General features: G+C 30.9%; 1 protein-coding gene, 1 non-coding gene and 1 pseudogene across 2 annotated transcripts; 1 reads left to right on the top strand and 2 right to left on the bottom strand.

Annotated features, from left to right (window-relative positions):
• Nucleotides 1-218: 218 nt before the first annotated feature.
• On the bottom strand, nt 219-1,129 carry LOC150036148 (uncharacterized; annotated as a pseudogene).
• A 3,761-nt stretch (nt 1,130-4,890) lies between these two features.
• On the bottom strand, nt 4,891-4,962 carry TRNAP-AGG (transfer RNA proline (anticodon AGG)). Its single transcript has one exon. It is a non-coding gene; the product is annotated as a tRNA-Pro (tRNA).
• A 7,889-nt stretch (nt 4,963-12,851) lies between these two features.
• Nucleotides 12,852-14,671, top strand: LOC120078554 (LIM domain-containing protein WLIM1-like). Its single transcript, XM_039032832.2, has 5 exons — nt 12,852-12,989; nt 13,509-13,605; nt 13,961-14,004; nt 14,138-14,221; nt 14,432-14,671. Exons 1-5 carry the CDS (start codon nt 12,852-12,854, stop codon nt 14,669-14,671), a joined length of 603 nt encoding a protein of 200 aa, XP_038888760.1.
• The last annotated feature ends 2,348 nt before the right edge of the window (nt 14,672-17,019 follow it).

Below are 17,019 nucleotides of genomic sequence, written 5' to 3'. Positions count from 1 at the left end.
GATAAATAGAGATAGATGACTATATCTGTCTATCTCAGATAGATAATGATAGAGGTTATCTTTGTCTATCTTAGATAATCAGTGATAGAGGGCTGAGATAGATAATGATAGAGGGTTGAGATAAACAACTCAAGAACAAAATTAATCAGAAAATATTATTCATAAACTCTAATGTCAATCCATATGTCTATACATGTATTACAATGAAAAAATAATGATTAAATCATTTGATTAATTGGTTCAAGTTTACAAGTCCTACTATTGTGACCAACGATACAACGAGTACATTTTGATGAACTTTTAAATTCACCTACAAATGGAATTTTTTGTTTTTTAGGTCTTCTAGCTTGACGTTTAACAGTAGGAGGTAATGTTTTCATGACATCATCTTCAGCTCTCTAATCCAAATGAACTCCAAAAGGTCGAACACAACCACTGTATGTTGCTGATAATGTTCTTCTATAATAAAAGTCAACTACATAAGAATAGGTATCTAAATTAAGCATTCAGAGAATAGCAAGTGCATGTGTACATGGAATTTCCTTAAAATCTCATGCTCAACAACTACAAGATCCCAAATCTAGTTTCACAATGAACTGTTTGTGTCCACATTATCTTGTATTTGATGTTGCTAATGGGATCAACCTAATAGATAAATATGAGAAAGTAATCAGTATCAACAAATAGAATACTATCATTGTCTATCTGAGATAGACAAAGATAGTACTCTATCTATGTCTGTCTCAGATAGACAAAGATGGATCACTATCGGTGTCTATTTGAGATAAATAGACAATAAGAAAAAGACAGAATTCTTACCAAGAAACTTTTTGACTTTTGTGTTCTCGTTGTAATATGTTCTCAAACCATGAAGTCAAAAGAGTTTTCATTGAAAAATTAGTTTTACTTCGATTATAATACCACTTTTGCAATATATCTCTAATGAACTTTGCATGCTAGCCAAGGGTAATTCTCTAGCATCTTTAAAAACTGAGTTTATACTTTCTGCAACATTCGATTTCATCATTCCATGGCTTCTTCTTCATGAATATGCCCGAGACCACTTCTCAAACCCAACACTACTAAGATAACTTCTAATATTTGGACAAATTGACTCCATGGTTCTCATGTGGTACTCAAAGTGAGTAGTGGTGTGGGCATTAATACAACTAAAGAAATAGTTATCAAGTAATGAATTCTTAAAATGAAGTTTCAAGTTTCTTAAGAGATGTTCTATGCACACACAATACTCAATATTAGCAAATACTCTTAAAACACCATTACGAATGCTAAGATGTTTATCAGAAACAATGGCTAGATTCTCTCGTCCCCAAAACTACTTCTTAAGTTTTCAAAAAATCATGTCCATGATGCATCATTTTCAGAATCTACGATACCAAATGAAAGGGGAAGGATTGATTGTTACCATCTACTGATGAAACTGTTAATAGCATGCCACCAAACTTACATTTCAAAAATACACCATCAACAGATATGATAGGTCTACAATACTTCCACCCCTCGATTGATGCACCAAAAGCCATGAAGCAAAACTTAAAATGATCACTATCATCCATTTCTCAAACGGTGTAGGTACCTGTAAAAACAAATAAAAACATTTCTATCAGCATAAATAGTAACAAGAATGTATGGATAGATAGTGATAGATGTCTAGATAAACAAGGATGGTTGTCTATCATTGTCTATCTTAGATAGACGGCTATAGACATCTATCACTGTCTATTTGATATACAGTGATAGACAACTATCACAAGATAGATAAGGATAGATAGATAGTGATAGGCATCTATCCTTGTCTATGTGAGATGGACAGTGATAGATGTCTATCACTGTCTATCTACGATAGACAATGATTGAAATTTGCTAGGAAAAATGGATCATACCTAGATTTATTTCATTCAACTTTTCAAAAAAATCTTGGAATTAAGATGTATCATTAAACTGCATCATCTTTTAACATCTTTACTATGTGTTCTTTTGCCCTCCAAGCTTTTTAATAACTTATATTAACTCCAAGTTTTGTACGAGCCTTATGGATAATGTCTCTAGGAATGGATTCATTAGTAGACATGAACCTAAAATCATCAATCAAGCAATTGTTAATTACTGATGAAGAAGCTTGCCTATGAAAACATTGAGTTTTGTTCAATGGACAGTCATGCTAAAAAATGTACTTCCTAAGCATCCACAACGCATTGTCCTTATACCAAGATGCCTTAACATACAAATTGCAGCCTTTTTGCAAACATTTGAACTCAACAGACTTTGAATTTGATCTTGTAGTCCTAAATTGAAAATTATTCTTCACTGTATTTATATTAAAAACACTTTGGAAGTACTTCTTTACTTTCAAATACACTTTTTACCTTCAAATTACCATAAAAAAAATATATCTCTTACAACTTCATCATTTGAAGAAGAAGAAGAACTATTATAAATAGAGTGAATATCAATCAAAGATAGAATTCTATCTTTGTCTATCCCTGATAGACAAAGATAGACATCTATCTCTATTTATCTGTGACAGAAAAGGATAGAGTTCTATCTTGGCATCTATATCTGTCTATCTGAGATAGACAGAAGTAGAGCTCTATCTATCTGAGATAGACAAGTAATAATATAATACATCATCAATCATTTATGCACTTTCAGTCGAATAAGATATTGATTGTATTCAAAATTTTAAGAATCTGATGATTCAACCATATAAGCTATTATAAATTGAGTGAAGATCAATCAAAGATAGAGTTTTATCTTTGTTTATCCCTAGAAAATATAGGTGTCTATCTTAGTCTATCTCGGATAGACAAAGATAAAGTTCTATCTCTGTCGATCTAAGATAGACAAATAATAGTACAATATAACATTAATCATTTATGCACTTTCAGCTGAAGAAGATGTTGATCAAGAACCCGATGTTCCAACCATATAAGCTATTAAAAATAGAGTGAAGATCAATCAAAGATAAAGTTCTATCTTTGTCTATCCCTGATAGACAAAGATAAGCGTCTATCTGTGTCCATCTATCTGATAGACTTCTATCTTTGTCTATCCCCAATAGACAAAGATAGGCATCTATATCTATCTGTCTGAGATAGACAGAGATAGAGCACTATCTCTGTCTATCTGAGATAGACAAATAATAATACAATACATCATCAATCATTTATGCACTTTTGGTAATAAGATATTGATCGTGTTCAAAATTTTAAGAATTCATTGTTTCAACCATATAAGCTATTCTCAATTGAGTGAAGATCAATCAAAGATAGAGTTTTATCTTTGTTTATCCCTAAACAAAGATAGGCGTCTATCTCCGTCTATCATAGATAGACAAAGATAAAATTCTATCTCTGTCTATCTGAGATAGACAAATTTCAATTGAGACATTAGAGGAATTATTTCCAAGTTCTTTAAGGTAAAATTTGACCTTTTTTGTTGTGTAACGGTATTTCTTGCAAAATTTTATTGTAAAATTGAATTATTTACCATTTAATTAAAATGTCAAAGCTATTGAAAATATATATGTACAAATATAGCAAACATTATTGTATATCAACAAACATTGATAGACATTGATATAAATCTATCAATGTATTTCAGTGTATTACTATAATTGTCATCTGGCTAGGAAATAAGAGTTTTTAATAAAAGATTATAAATTAAAGGGGCATTCCGAGAATTGAAATCGGGACCTCTCGCACCCAAAGCGAGAAGCATACCACTAGACCAAATGCCCAACATGTCTAAATAGTTTCCCCTTTTTATATTACTCATATAACAAAGTTAAAAGTTAAAAAAAAAATAAAAAAAGTTTAATAAGTCTTCAAACTTCCAATTTTATATCTAATAAGTTTTTTAACTTCAAAAAATGTCTAATAAGGCTTTAAATTTTATATCTAATAATTTTCTAAAACTTACAATTTTTTGTATAATGTTATTGGCCTATTCGAATTTTTTATAATGTATGAACCTATTTGACATAAATTTGAAAGTTCAATGTTTATTAGGCACATATTTAACTTTATGTTTAAAAGATTCATTCAAGTTAAAAAAAAAAAAAAAAATTAATTGTATATGTCATAAACCTATTAAACACAAACTTGAAAGTTTAGAAACTTTGACATTTTTAAAATTCATAAACCTATTAGACACAGAATTGAAAGTCTAAGGACTTTTCAGATACAAACATGCATGAATGTTCAATGATTAAACTTGTAATTTAACCTTGATAGATTTTCAAAGGATCAAATGCCGCTTCTTAACAAAATTCTAATCTTCAAGTTTATTTTTCAAATAACAGAGATCAATTTTGTTCTAATATCTTTCTCACACAATCAAATCTATTCTCCTAATTTCTTTTAATGGATTAGTTTAATGCAACTATTTTAAAGAAAAACCAAATTTGTACTTTTTTAAAAGAAAAAAAAAATCACACACGCCAAATTGAGTATGGCTCAAGTGGCATAGTGCTTGCAATATTAACCTTGAAGTTAGAAGTTCAATCCCTTCACCACATATATTATTTTTAAAAAAAAAGTTATGTACAACAATTTAATAATCATTTAGGTTCAGGACTGAAATTTATTTTACAATAATTTACATTCTTATTACACTTGATTTTTTTAGAAGTAAAATGGCTAATAATTATTTTAAAAGTTATAATAATTCTAAACTATACCTAAAATGAGAAAAATAATGACAACTTTTAAAAGTTGGATGAAAAATGAAGCATTAAAAAGTATTAAAAAACTCAATAGGAAAATAAGATGGGAAAATTTTTAAATCATGCTAAAAAAAGAAAGAAATTATGAGTAGAATCCAATTTGTTTAACATAAAGAATTTAAAAAGAAAATTGAAATAATATTGGGGCATTCCGAGAATTGAACTCGGGACCTCTCGCACCCTAAGCGAGAATCATACCACTAGACCAAATGCCCTTTTGTTGGGAATTGTTCAAAGCAACCATATTTAATGTAATTCTTTTTAAACCTTTTTAAAAAGTGAAACATTAAAATTAATTAGAAATAATAATTTCAAGGGAAAATAATCTGTTGGTCTTGTTAATGAAATAAATTTAAAATACATAATAATATACTTTTTACTTTTCATAAAATTTTTCTTCTAATATTGAAAATACAAATTACTAAAAAAATGTATAATGAATGGGTTCATAAGCTCTATCAATTTTGATGGGCTGACATTTCAAATTTATTAACCTTTTATCTTTTTATTCATAATTTTTTTCAAATTTCCTTAAAAATCTCAACTATTGATATAACTCTCTCAAAACTCTCATAAGCTTACTTTGGGATAAAGTTGGGATAAAGTATCTACCCTTATTCATCTGCTACAGACCATTTAGGTTATAACTTAAACATGATCCACTTGTATGTCCTTACTTAAAGAAACCGATTAAGGTTCGTGAGCAGAAGTGGGGATCGGACCCAAATCCCAATTTTACATAAGCATACAATTTTAAGAATCATTATGTATTAAATTTAAATTACAGCATGCTAAAATGAAATAGAGAAGAGAGGAAAGGAAATAGGAGAGAACTAATCCTTGAAGATCTTTTTCTTCACGTGAATCTCTTTGATCTGGAACAATCACGATAAAAAAAAAAAAAAAAAAAAAAACGTAAACTAAAATGGCCACGAACTCGAAATTCTAATTTGGACACCACCAATTAGAGCCTTCCGTATTCTCTAGAATGAGAATCACAGAAGTTTGTGGGTTCTGTGGTTTTTTTTAGAGGGAAAGGAGAATTGAGAGAGGAGAAGAGAGATTGGGAATTTTTTTGAGAAACTATTATGTACTGTCACCACACTTTTCTCTGTCAAACGAAAAGAAAAAAAATGTCAATCCCAACCACCCACTCACACTATGTAAGTTGAGAGAGAATATGGGAGGAAAGTTATTCCCTCCCTAAACAAAATTCAAAATTTAAATAAATTAATTTTAATTTTAATTAATTAATATGTATGTACGTACGTACGTACGTATGTATGTATGTAACTATATGTTATGTCATATATAACATTATGTATGTGTATAACTATATGTTATATCATATATATAACATATAACCTATAATTTAATATTGTATCACATACAACATAATCTATAGATTTAATTCTCTCAACAACGATATTTAATATAAATACCATTTATATTAAATTTAATTGTATGAATCCAATTCTCATAATTAATATTTGAATCATAGTCAAATATTTATTTCCTCTCAAATAAACTTTATAATGTATCAAATACATTATAGTAATTATATCATCTATAATTAAATTAAATTAATTATATCACATATAATTAATTCTCTCCATTAATTTGAACAATTCAAATTAATCCAAAATTGATTCTCATCTAATCCCTGTTGAGCTACAAAGGGGATCTCATGAACCTATAGCTTGAAGCTTCAATGGTACTTGAATAATTAATTAAACTCCAGTTTAATTAATTATTCAACATCCATTAACTGTCGGGCACTCCATTAAAGACCGACAACTGCACTCTTCGCACTACAGATATATTTCTGTGTTCATTGGATACAACCAGTCAATAGAGCGATAACCCTTCACAAATTGCTCATAAGTACAGCTAGGCCAAATTACCATTTTGCCCCTATAGTTACATCTAATTCCTTAAGTACCACTGATCCCTCTAATGAACAATAAGTCATAGTCTAACTATGACCACCCTTCTCGAGCCAGGAGAGGGTGCAGGGCCATATTGTTTAAACCCCAGAATCAGCCTTTAAGGGATCAATTTATCTACTTATCCTGACAATAGGAAATGAGTGATTCCATCTTGTGTAGCTGTATTCCCAGCTCCCCGATTAGACGAATTCCTAAAATGGTAGGCTTCTTAAATTGGCGATCTGGCCACTCTAACCCATATAAATCAAAGGACTACTTTCATAGGCAGAAGTTCACAACTCACTCAAGATTCAGATCATGTAACTTATGGCCATTCTAGTGAAATGTAGACCTCTATATGAACGACATTATATAATGAGACTAGTTATTTCGTGATTTCGTCTTATACAAACTCCTTTATAACATGCCTCCACATGAATGATCAAGATCAAATTATTTGTAGCACTTTACAACAATTGTAACATCTATAAAGTGGGTCATATTCGTAGTGTCACTAGGATAAAGTATACAGCTTTATTCATCTACTACAGACCATTTAGATTATCACTTAAACATGATTTATCTGTATGTCTCCACATATATGTTTAAGCTACAGAAGATAACCTCGGATGTTAGTTTATTGGTTTATGGGTTTAATGCTACTAAATGTAAAATAAAACATCTCATATTTTATTAAATAAATAAAATATTTGTACAATACAATTATAAACTACATGGCCCAGATTTAGGGCACCAACCCCAACATCTACATACATGTGTAAGCTATAGAAAAATAATCTCGGATGTTAGTTTATTGGTTTTGTGGGTTAATGCTACCAAATGTCGAATAAAATTCCTCATATTTTATTAAATAAATAAATCTTTGTACATTACAATTACAAACTACAGAACCCACAAGATTTAGGACATCAACCCTAATATATATATAATTTTGATATTTGAATTATATGATTATGGTACCTTTAATCATTCGAGGATTTTTCATAAATAAATATCATTATTTTGAGATTCATATTAATGTGATATGACTGCGGCCATAAGATGTATATTAAATTTTCCATAAGATGTATGTCCACCATTAGAGAATGAGTTTTCTCATAATTAAGACTAGACCATTGCAAGAATTACTGTGGAGTCTGTCTCGACATATCCTGTGACCTCATTCTATTTGTTTTTCTTATAAATACTCACTTGTTTCCTACATCTTTGATATTCTCTGATGTTTGGACTATTAGTACTCACGAATTGAAAAATGAGTTTATTTCTATTGGATTGTTTCTTTCCACATAAGTCAATCCTTTCTATGTTGACATTTAATACTCATTTTCATAGATAATATCGTAAGCAACATTGTATGCAAAATTGTTGTCAACTTATACAAGTATGGTTTTATCTTTTTCCTATCATGACATATAATTTATCGAGATCTCTTTATTATCCATATTTACTTCAAGATTCTTATGAATACTCATATTTAGGATTTCTTCTGAAATATTCATATTCTTAATTAAGTTATTTTGACTACCTTTTTTAAGATCTTTATCTTTGGAACCCATTTGTCTACCATACTTCAGGAATGGTGCATACTCATTAGTAGTGACAACTTTTTTGCATTGAGATATTACTTTTAGATCGTGTATTTGCAACCAATATATATAATTTAGTCACTTTCTTGCAACTCTAAATGCTCTATAAATACATCTAGCATTTGATTTATAATATTTTACAAATGAATTATCTTTTGAACTTCTAGTTCAAAGTGATTTGTATTATGATCAAAATGAGATAAAACTTATACATTTCATTCAATTTCTTTTTCCAACTTCTTCTTAATTCCTCACCCTAATGTTGGAAAATTTGTCTCATTAATGACAAATAGAAAATTGTGTTCTAAATACTTCACCCGTCTGGGGTTTGAAGTATTTATTAATTGATGTGAAATCAATTTCAATAGAGATTTATAACCTTTTTTGAGGACTCATTTTAATTGCTCCAATCATCGTAATTGTTGTTGTGGAACAATTTAAACATCTACTGCACATGAAATACATTTGGCTTCTGGCCATGAGCTTATAAGCCATTGGCTTAGAGCATATACAATAACATTATCTCATATAGATTTAGAAACTTTACTATTTTAACATAAGCTACTTGATGTTCAACATTTATCCCAATCAATTATCAAATATTTGAGATGCAAACTCACTAGCATTATCTAAACAAAACTTTTGATTTCAAAAACATGAAATTATACTTAACTATTTGAGCAACTAACCTTACAAGTGTAAGGTTTTGAAATGATAATAAGCTTATATGTGATCAAACTCAATGTGCCAACAAAAACCATAAGATATTTAAAGGGTTCACTTGGTAGATTAATAAATCCAAATATATAACCATGAATATTTTCCAAAAGCAAGAGAGACTCAATTTCAATTTTAACTAGTGAGAGTTCGATAATTAATCTCTAGAAGAATCTTTTAGTTCTTTGGTAGATATCAATGTATATTTCCAATAATTAGTTTCACTATTGACCCAAAATGACTCATTATGTCAAATAATAAATATATTTAGATCAATGAACTTCAAGTTCATTCACGTATATATTTCAAGTACACGAATATGTGTGTAATACAATTTAGAAGAAAAAGCAGATAACTTTTTTTATGCATTTCTCATAGGAGACAATAGATATAGTATATAAATATCAAATATTGTTCTTGTTATCAATCTCTCTTAGATGATATCTATTACAATGTATTCCTTCCAAATTTACTAAATTTCTCTTTGATTTACAAGAGAATAAAGTATATCAATTGTAAATTTTGCTCCTCTGGCAAAATATTATTTTCTTTTCCAAAATCTTTAACCAAGTCTACAGGACTTAATATCATGTTTGATTTTTCACTTCAAGCATTTGAATTTTGGAAAACATAAGTATAATATGCGTAGATGTACTATATACAAAACATAAGTATTATTTATTCTTAATCTCTTAAGGAGATTTAAAAGAAATCCAAATATCTCTTATACAAGTAAATCAAAAACAATAATCATTTATATCTCATTCAAATATTGATAAGACTAATAACCTTTTTCTCTTATTATTTAAAATATACTTACCATAATTCTCTTTTCAGTAATATATTTGAATCATAAAAATTAATGAATTTAATTTAATTTCAAAGAGAAAAAAAATACTCATGTGTTATCCCTTTCATAATTTTAGTACAATTTTGTAAATTGAGAGTTTGATTCTCAAATTTAATTTGAAGAATTTTGTAACTTAGTGATGACGGGAAATTAGATGTCAATTACTCGACAATTAAAGTTCTGTGGACGCAATATGTGATACATGTTCTTAATGTATGCGTTGATTATCATGCGTCGGTGATCATGCGTTGGAATGAGTATGCGTTATCAAATGTATGTGATGACCATGCGTTCCTGTCATAAGTTTTCTTGCGCTCATGCCAAGTATAACGCGAACGCAAGTTTCTCGGGTGATCCGAGGTCGAACTCAGGGACTTGTAGCTAGATGAATGCGGTAATGTGCATGCGGCGGTTGAATAAAAGAATGGTGAGGGGTTTCTATGCTAACACTACTCCTACTCCTAACTAACAGACAGTGCAATGAGAATATGACTGAGAGGTAGAGACACGAAAACTAATGACAGGAAGCAAATGGATGGAAAAATAGATAAAATGTGGAGATGTCTTCATTGTAACCCTTAAGAGTGACCACAATCGCAACCTTAATCAACGCAAGCTATGCGATCATGCTACACACACTTGAGCCTAATTCTAGGACGCAGGCGATGTATATGCAATAGTGTCGAGAAGCCTATTCATGCTAAACCTCCATAACCCACTCACGTGCTCTCGCCGCATGAGCGTACTAGCCGCATACCACCGTATCCTACTTCTGGATGCATGCAACATCCTATCCGTAGGGTGCATACGTTGTGTAATAGCAAACGGAGCTTATCTCTAAGTCTCCATTCTTGCTTATGCAAACCTAATCTAGCCCTCTCGAGCATCGATTCTAACCTAGCTCTCTCGAGTCTTAGGTTCTTTCTTTAGACTCTCTCTCGAGTAGCTCTAAAGGTGTGATGGCCGCATACATAAGATAAGGTAACCACATAAACTTGGCTGACGCAAGATTATTTCTATCATTAGTGAACAATAGCTTACATTGCTTAATGCGACCAACCATTTACCCTCCCGAACAGTTAGTTGTTGTTGACTTTACTCATAGACAAGCGTTGTATCCGCCTATAGAAAGGTGTAGCTACAGCTTCACACTAAGCAAATAAGGTTTACTCATACACTCACGCAACGCACACTTTTCGATGGTTTGCTACATGCTTCATATCCCTAATCCACATGACTAAGTATGCGATACTCTAGCAATCTCACTAAGTGATGCAATGAAAGTTAAGGATGCTAAGAGAAGAAGATGGAGATGGAATCGGAGGAAACATAGAAATGCATTGAACACATAATGTATTAATTCCTTAATCACAAAATGTAATACAATACAATATAAGAAAATAAGAGAAAATGAAAGGACCAGCTAGAAGCAATGACTTGCTTCCAACGGATGTACGTCAAGGCTGCCGGTGGTGCCATGGAAGGGCGGTGGAGCTGACTCTCTCGAGATCTAAGTCCAGTCGAAGGCTTCGGTCGTCACTCGGAATGGATGAGGGAGATGAAGAACTCTCAAGCTTTCTTCTCACGCATTAGTCTAGATCGTAGGGATAACCCTAGATCCGCTCTAAGGCGAACCTCAAGCGAGATCGTTGGATGAATTGAAATTCTGCTCATCGGCTTCTTTATATAAAGCTTGGATCGCCGACAGCATTAATGGACTGCTCTGATTCTGACTTTCGCAGCACGTTAGTCCTTTCTGAATCTCTACTGCTAATGGCGTGGTAGGTGAAATGTCAACATCGTCTTTTTTATTTTCCTGAGATTTGCGTTGATGCGTTCATTCCACCAACCTTGCATTGATCCTTCTATTATACGTTATCGTGTAGCCGCAATCGTGCAGTGACCGCACTCGCTTAATACCGCAACTTCTACACGATGACCGCAATTGCTTGACGATCGTAACTCCCATGCAATGGACGCATGTGGCTGATTACCGCAACACCCATGCGTTGATCGAATGTGTTCGCCTTTGCAATGGAGAGATTCTCCACATGCGGTCGTCTATGTAGTAGTCCGGCTTCCGCGTTTACATCCACTTCCTGCGTTAGCTACAAAAATAGACAATTTAACGCATAATAACACATAATAATGGGTTAGCTGAGATTCTCAATGCTGAACGCCGCAAGCTCGTTTTCTCATGAATTCCTAACATAATTGCCACATATTCTGTTTAACAACCCTCATAATTCTAAATAAAAGGTCTAAAATGACATGCATTTCTGCATGTCATCACTTAGGTTTCACATTAATATTAATCTTTATTTAAAAAAGAAAAGAAAAAAAAAAGAAAAAGAAAAAGAAAACTCTGCATAATATGAACTTAAAAAAATGCATAGTACACGTGTAATGCACGTGAGTAGAGTACTTTATAAATTTCGGTAAAAGTACTCTATAGTTTAAATCATTAATTTTTCTAGATGTGCTAATAGAAAACTTAATTTTGTATATAAAACAATCATTTTTAAAAAAGTTATTCCATGAATTTCAATGTGTAATTAAGTTCAAAAAATTAAAACAAAAGAAATGGTGAGAGAGTAATTAAACGACTAAATGTGGTCAAAATATTCGAGCTAGATTGAGATTGTTATGGAATTTGTTGCAATGATTATAATTATTATTGAGCTAATTTAAGCCAAAAATCAAATTAGTTGCTAAATTTGCTAATTATATCCATTGGCTTATCGTTAAATCAGCTACTTTAAACTAATCTCCACCACTTACATTAAAATTTACACCCCACATTTTTCTCAAACTTGTTATTTTATCCTCATCTTTTTCATTATTTAATCACAGCTTGAAACACAAACACAAACACAACACAAAAAAGAAGAACAACAAGAGAGTGGCTGGCCCGTTCCCTATCTTGTCATTTGATCGGTCGGTCAGTCGGTTTTAGAGCGTGCAGCGAACCAAACCAGTGAGGCCTATTATAAAAGGAAAGGATGGCTAGCTTTGCAGGAACCACACAAAAGTGCATGGCTTGTGACAAAACGGTTTATCTTGTAGATAAGCTGACTGCTGATAATAGGGTGTTTCATAAGGCTTGCTTCCGATGCTACCATTGTAAGGGCACTCTCAAGGTAATAATATAGCCATATTTAATCCCTCACTTCAAAAAAATAATTCTATTTGTTTTTCCCTTTTTATGTTTGGTTTCGAAAGCGGTTTTTAGGTGAGTATCATGAGCATACATTAGATGCATGTTTGATGAGAACGAGTTCATTTATAGCTTAATCTTCAAATTGATTTAAACGTGTTTTTTTAAGTGATTCTAAATATGATTAGTGAACTATTTCAAAATTACTCTCAATACCTAAATTCTCAATACATTTTTAAAATCACTTTATATATTGTTTGATAACCATTTTATTATACAAATACAAGACTGAAATTTCTTTTTATAATATTACTTCTTGTTTTTTTTTTTTTTTTTTATTTACCATGATAAATTTGAAGGTCAGTAACCTTTTATTGTAAACTTTGTTAAATAACTATTAGACCAAAATTGATCATTAAGGTAAATTGAACAGTTTATTTTTGTAATTTCAATTAAAAAAATACTAATTAATAGATTTTTTTTTTTTGGTGGGGTTTTGCAGCTTAGCAACTATTGTTCCTTTGAAGGAGTGCTCTACTGTAGGCCACATTATGATCAACTCTTCAAGAGAACTGGCAGCCTTGACAAGAGCTTTGAAGGCAATTTCTTTTTTCTCTTTTTGATAATTACAAATCACTCCTAAAATTTTCCCATTTTGCAAAATCATACCCCTCTTATTTTTCAAAATTATTTCAAACACTCACATACTCCAAAAATTATACCCCTTAAATTTTAGGAAGGAGTACACTTGCAAAATTGGAACATTATATTATTTAAAACTAATTTTAAAATAATATATTCATTAAAAAAAATATTCCAACTTTTTAAAAGGAAAATTCTTATAAATAGACCAATCCCAAATTTTTTTAATGTATATATTTTTTTTATATATTTAAAAAGACCCATTTTAAAATGATCAGGTAATTCTAAAATTGAATATTTTCTTCTCTTTAGGAACTCCGAAAGTAGTGAAACTAGACAAGCCCACCGAAAACGAGGTAATATTTCTTTTTTATCAATATTTAGTATAATAACCAAATAATTATTAAACGGAAAGTGAAATATTTCTTGTTTTTTTTATTTTTGTTAACCATTTACTAATAATTTGGATTGGATTTTACTATGGAACAGAATGCAAAGTCAGTCTCCAACATGTTCGCTGGCACCAGAGACAAATGTTCAGGCTGTACCAAGACTGTTTATCCCATTGAAAAGGTACTTTCCAATCAAAATATGGAAAAAATAATAATAATAAATAAAAGGATTAATTAATCATTTTTTATTATTCGATCACTTGATCTCCACTCCACATGTTATCCAAAACTTAAAACCGGTCATATTCTGAATATGTAATTCAATTGGTTAAGATATATATATATTTCTAAGCAAAGGTTCGGGGTTGGATTTTGGAATGGTTGGATATAGGTAACGGTGAACGGGACCGCGTATCACAAAAGCTGCTTCAAATGTAGCCATGGAGGATGCACAATAAGTCCATCAAATTACATAGCACATGAGGGGAAACTGTATTGCAAACATCATCACATTCAACTATTCAAGGAGAAGGGAAATTACAGCCAACTTGAAACTGAGCGCCAAAAGAACAATAATGCATCAGTGGCAATGACATTAACCTCTCCAATGGAAATTGCAGCTGAATCATAGTCTCTATTTTTAAATAATTTCAAATATTAATCTCTTCAGCTGGTTGTGTTCCTTAAAAAAAACAAAAAAGTTGTTCAATGTTTGTTGATTTTGTTGCAAAATTTGTGTTGTTTGTTTTCCTCATTTCTTTAATTAAGTGGGGATTCTCTGTGGAAGTCAGTTTGTTGATGTTTTCACAATTATTTTAAGTTGCAAACATTTCAACAGACTTTATAATATTTATTATTATTTCAAGAGCTTATTGGGTAAACCTATATTGTGTATCCATATTTAATTTTTATGAAACTCAATAATTATAATTACATCATTTAATCTATTTCATTATCAACCACCAAATTTCCCAAGACCAAATTGTATGAACAGAAACAACTTTGTGTGTATAAAAACAACTTGAGTTTTCTATATTAAATTTACTTGGTTTTGGACCTTTGGTAACAAAAACAAAGTATCATTCTTTTATAGTAATTTTGACATTATACTATAAAACACTTTTGAAAAAAAATGTAACTTACGCATTAGTACTTTTATTTTAAATAATTTTTATAACTGGTGTTTAAATGAAAAACAACTTTTTGAAAAATATTTTTTTTATGAAAAAAAAGTTCACAAAATTAAGAATAAGATATAATCCCCGGAAGGATCTTTTACAATTGTATTTTTCCCTACATTTTAATTCAATTCATGTAATAAAATAATTTATTAGATTTTGGTATTGAGAGTTCCTCCTCAATATTTTTTGTGTCATGGTGGTGGTCCTTGCCGCACTTTGTATGTTTTTGCATGGAGTTAGAGAATTGTCCAAATATAAAGTTTTCTTATTTAATCAACGTTATGAATTTTTAGCTTAATTTAACATTTTTGTTCAACGGTATAACTTAAAATTCAAAACCTTTTTAAAAATTGATCACCTTTTTATAAAAGTTCAACACCTACTGAAGTGAACATTATGGAAGTTGTGTACTCTAACGGGTCTGTTAAATTCTCCTTGCTACAGTTTTTATTAATATCCCTAGTTCGGAGCAATTTCACAAACCGGTGTTAAAATAATTCAACTTTACCATGTTCAACAGTGTTCTCACTATTGAAGTTTGCACATTAATTGAGGAACTCCCTCCCTCCAATGTTTTTAATGACTCCACCCGCTAGTGACCGGCTTCGTGACAATCATCGTCTTGTCAATGACATGCTTGGACAACCACTATACCTCCATGGCCAACTCCGATGATCAACTTCGATGACCAATTCCAACAACAACCACCCTCGACAACATGCTTTGATGACCACCTCCCACAACCAAACTCCAATAACCACCTCCAGCACGACCTCCGACGAAGGCCATCTTGGGAAATCATCTCCAACAACCATCTTTGATGTCCAACTCCACATGACTACCACCTTTGACGACCAACTTCGATGACCACCTCCAGTGGTCAACTCTATCAATCATCTCCAATGACTAACTCTAACGACCAACTTAACCGATCATATATTAAAAAAACAAAACAAGAACAAGAACATAAAACTTGGTCGATAAAAGTGCTTTAAATGCAAAATTAAAATTATTAGTTCGTGATGTTTAATAGTAGTCTTATATTAAGTTTATACCCTCATTGTTTTACTTTTGGTTTCACCCCAAATGTCTCATCTAATTGGTGATAATTATTCTTCTTTATATATTCATGAATCATGGTCATCCATTTATCTAGCTAATGTGGGATTTTGATCGCATTTCCAACACTAACATACATGCATAATAAATCATAATCTACAATTTGAGATAAGATTTTAAAAAAAAAAACCCTAAACACCTCAATGGCCTATTTTTCGTGTGTATATTACACTTATACATCCCACAAATGTGAAAATATATTACAATTTTGGTTTGTATAAAACAATAATATTTTGTATGCCTCATGTACAATGATTACATGTAAAATTGTAAAATATATGTGAGTTTTAAGTTACATCTCAATTTATTGTTAAAAATTTGAAGAAAAAAATATGTTCAATTGAAGAGTTAAACAAAAAAGTTAAGCAAACAAAAAATTGAACAAAAATGATCACAAAAAAAATCATACTTTTTAATATTACAAAAAGTTGAGGGTGAAGAAATCAATGCACAAGTTATGTAGGACAATCGTTGTGCCTCGAAAACTGTTACGATAAAACGTCTTTGAGAATCCCATTTCAAATCCAAAAATAAGATGGAAAGAAAAAACTAGAAACGAGGGAAACGAGAGCAACGATGAAAAACAAGAGGCGGAAAAAGAAGAAAAAAAAATGAGGGTTGGATTGGATTGAGTTAGAAACCTTATTCAGGTCTTTCTAATAATTGACCTGGCCAATCC

The sequence above is a fragment of the Benincasa hispida genome, chromosome 5, assembly GCF_027475165.1.
Source record: "Benincasa hispida cultivar pf3 chromosome 5, pf3_genome.v1.1, whole genome shotgun sequence".
Taxonomy (NCBI): Eukaryota; Viridiplantae; Streptophyta; class Magnoliopsida; order Cucurbitales; family Cucurbitaceae; genus Benincasa; species Benincasa hispida.
Note: the sequence above shows the minus strand (reverse complement) of the source record. Positions and strands in the feature narration are given on the sequence as shown.

What these genes read in the sequence shown, in the direction of transcription:
- LOC120078554 (XM_039032832.2), top strand. Translation starts at nt 12,852, where the DNA reads ATGGCTAGCTTTGCAGGAACCACACAAAAGTGCATGGCTTGTGACAAA. An exon ending in ATTGTAAGGGCACTCTCAAG is followed by an intron (nt 12,990 to 13,508) that starts GTAATAATATAG and finishes GGGGTTTTGCAG; the next exon opens with CTTAGCAACTATTGTTCCTT. An exon ending in CCTTGACAAGAGCTTTGAAG is followed by an intron (nt 13,606 to 13,960) that starts GCAATTTCTTTT and finishes TCTTCTCTTTAG; the next exon opens with GAACTCCGAAAGTAGTGAAA.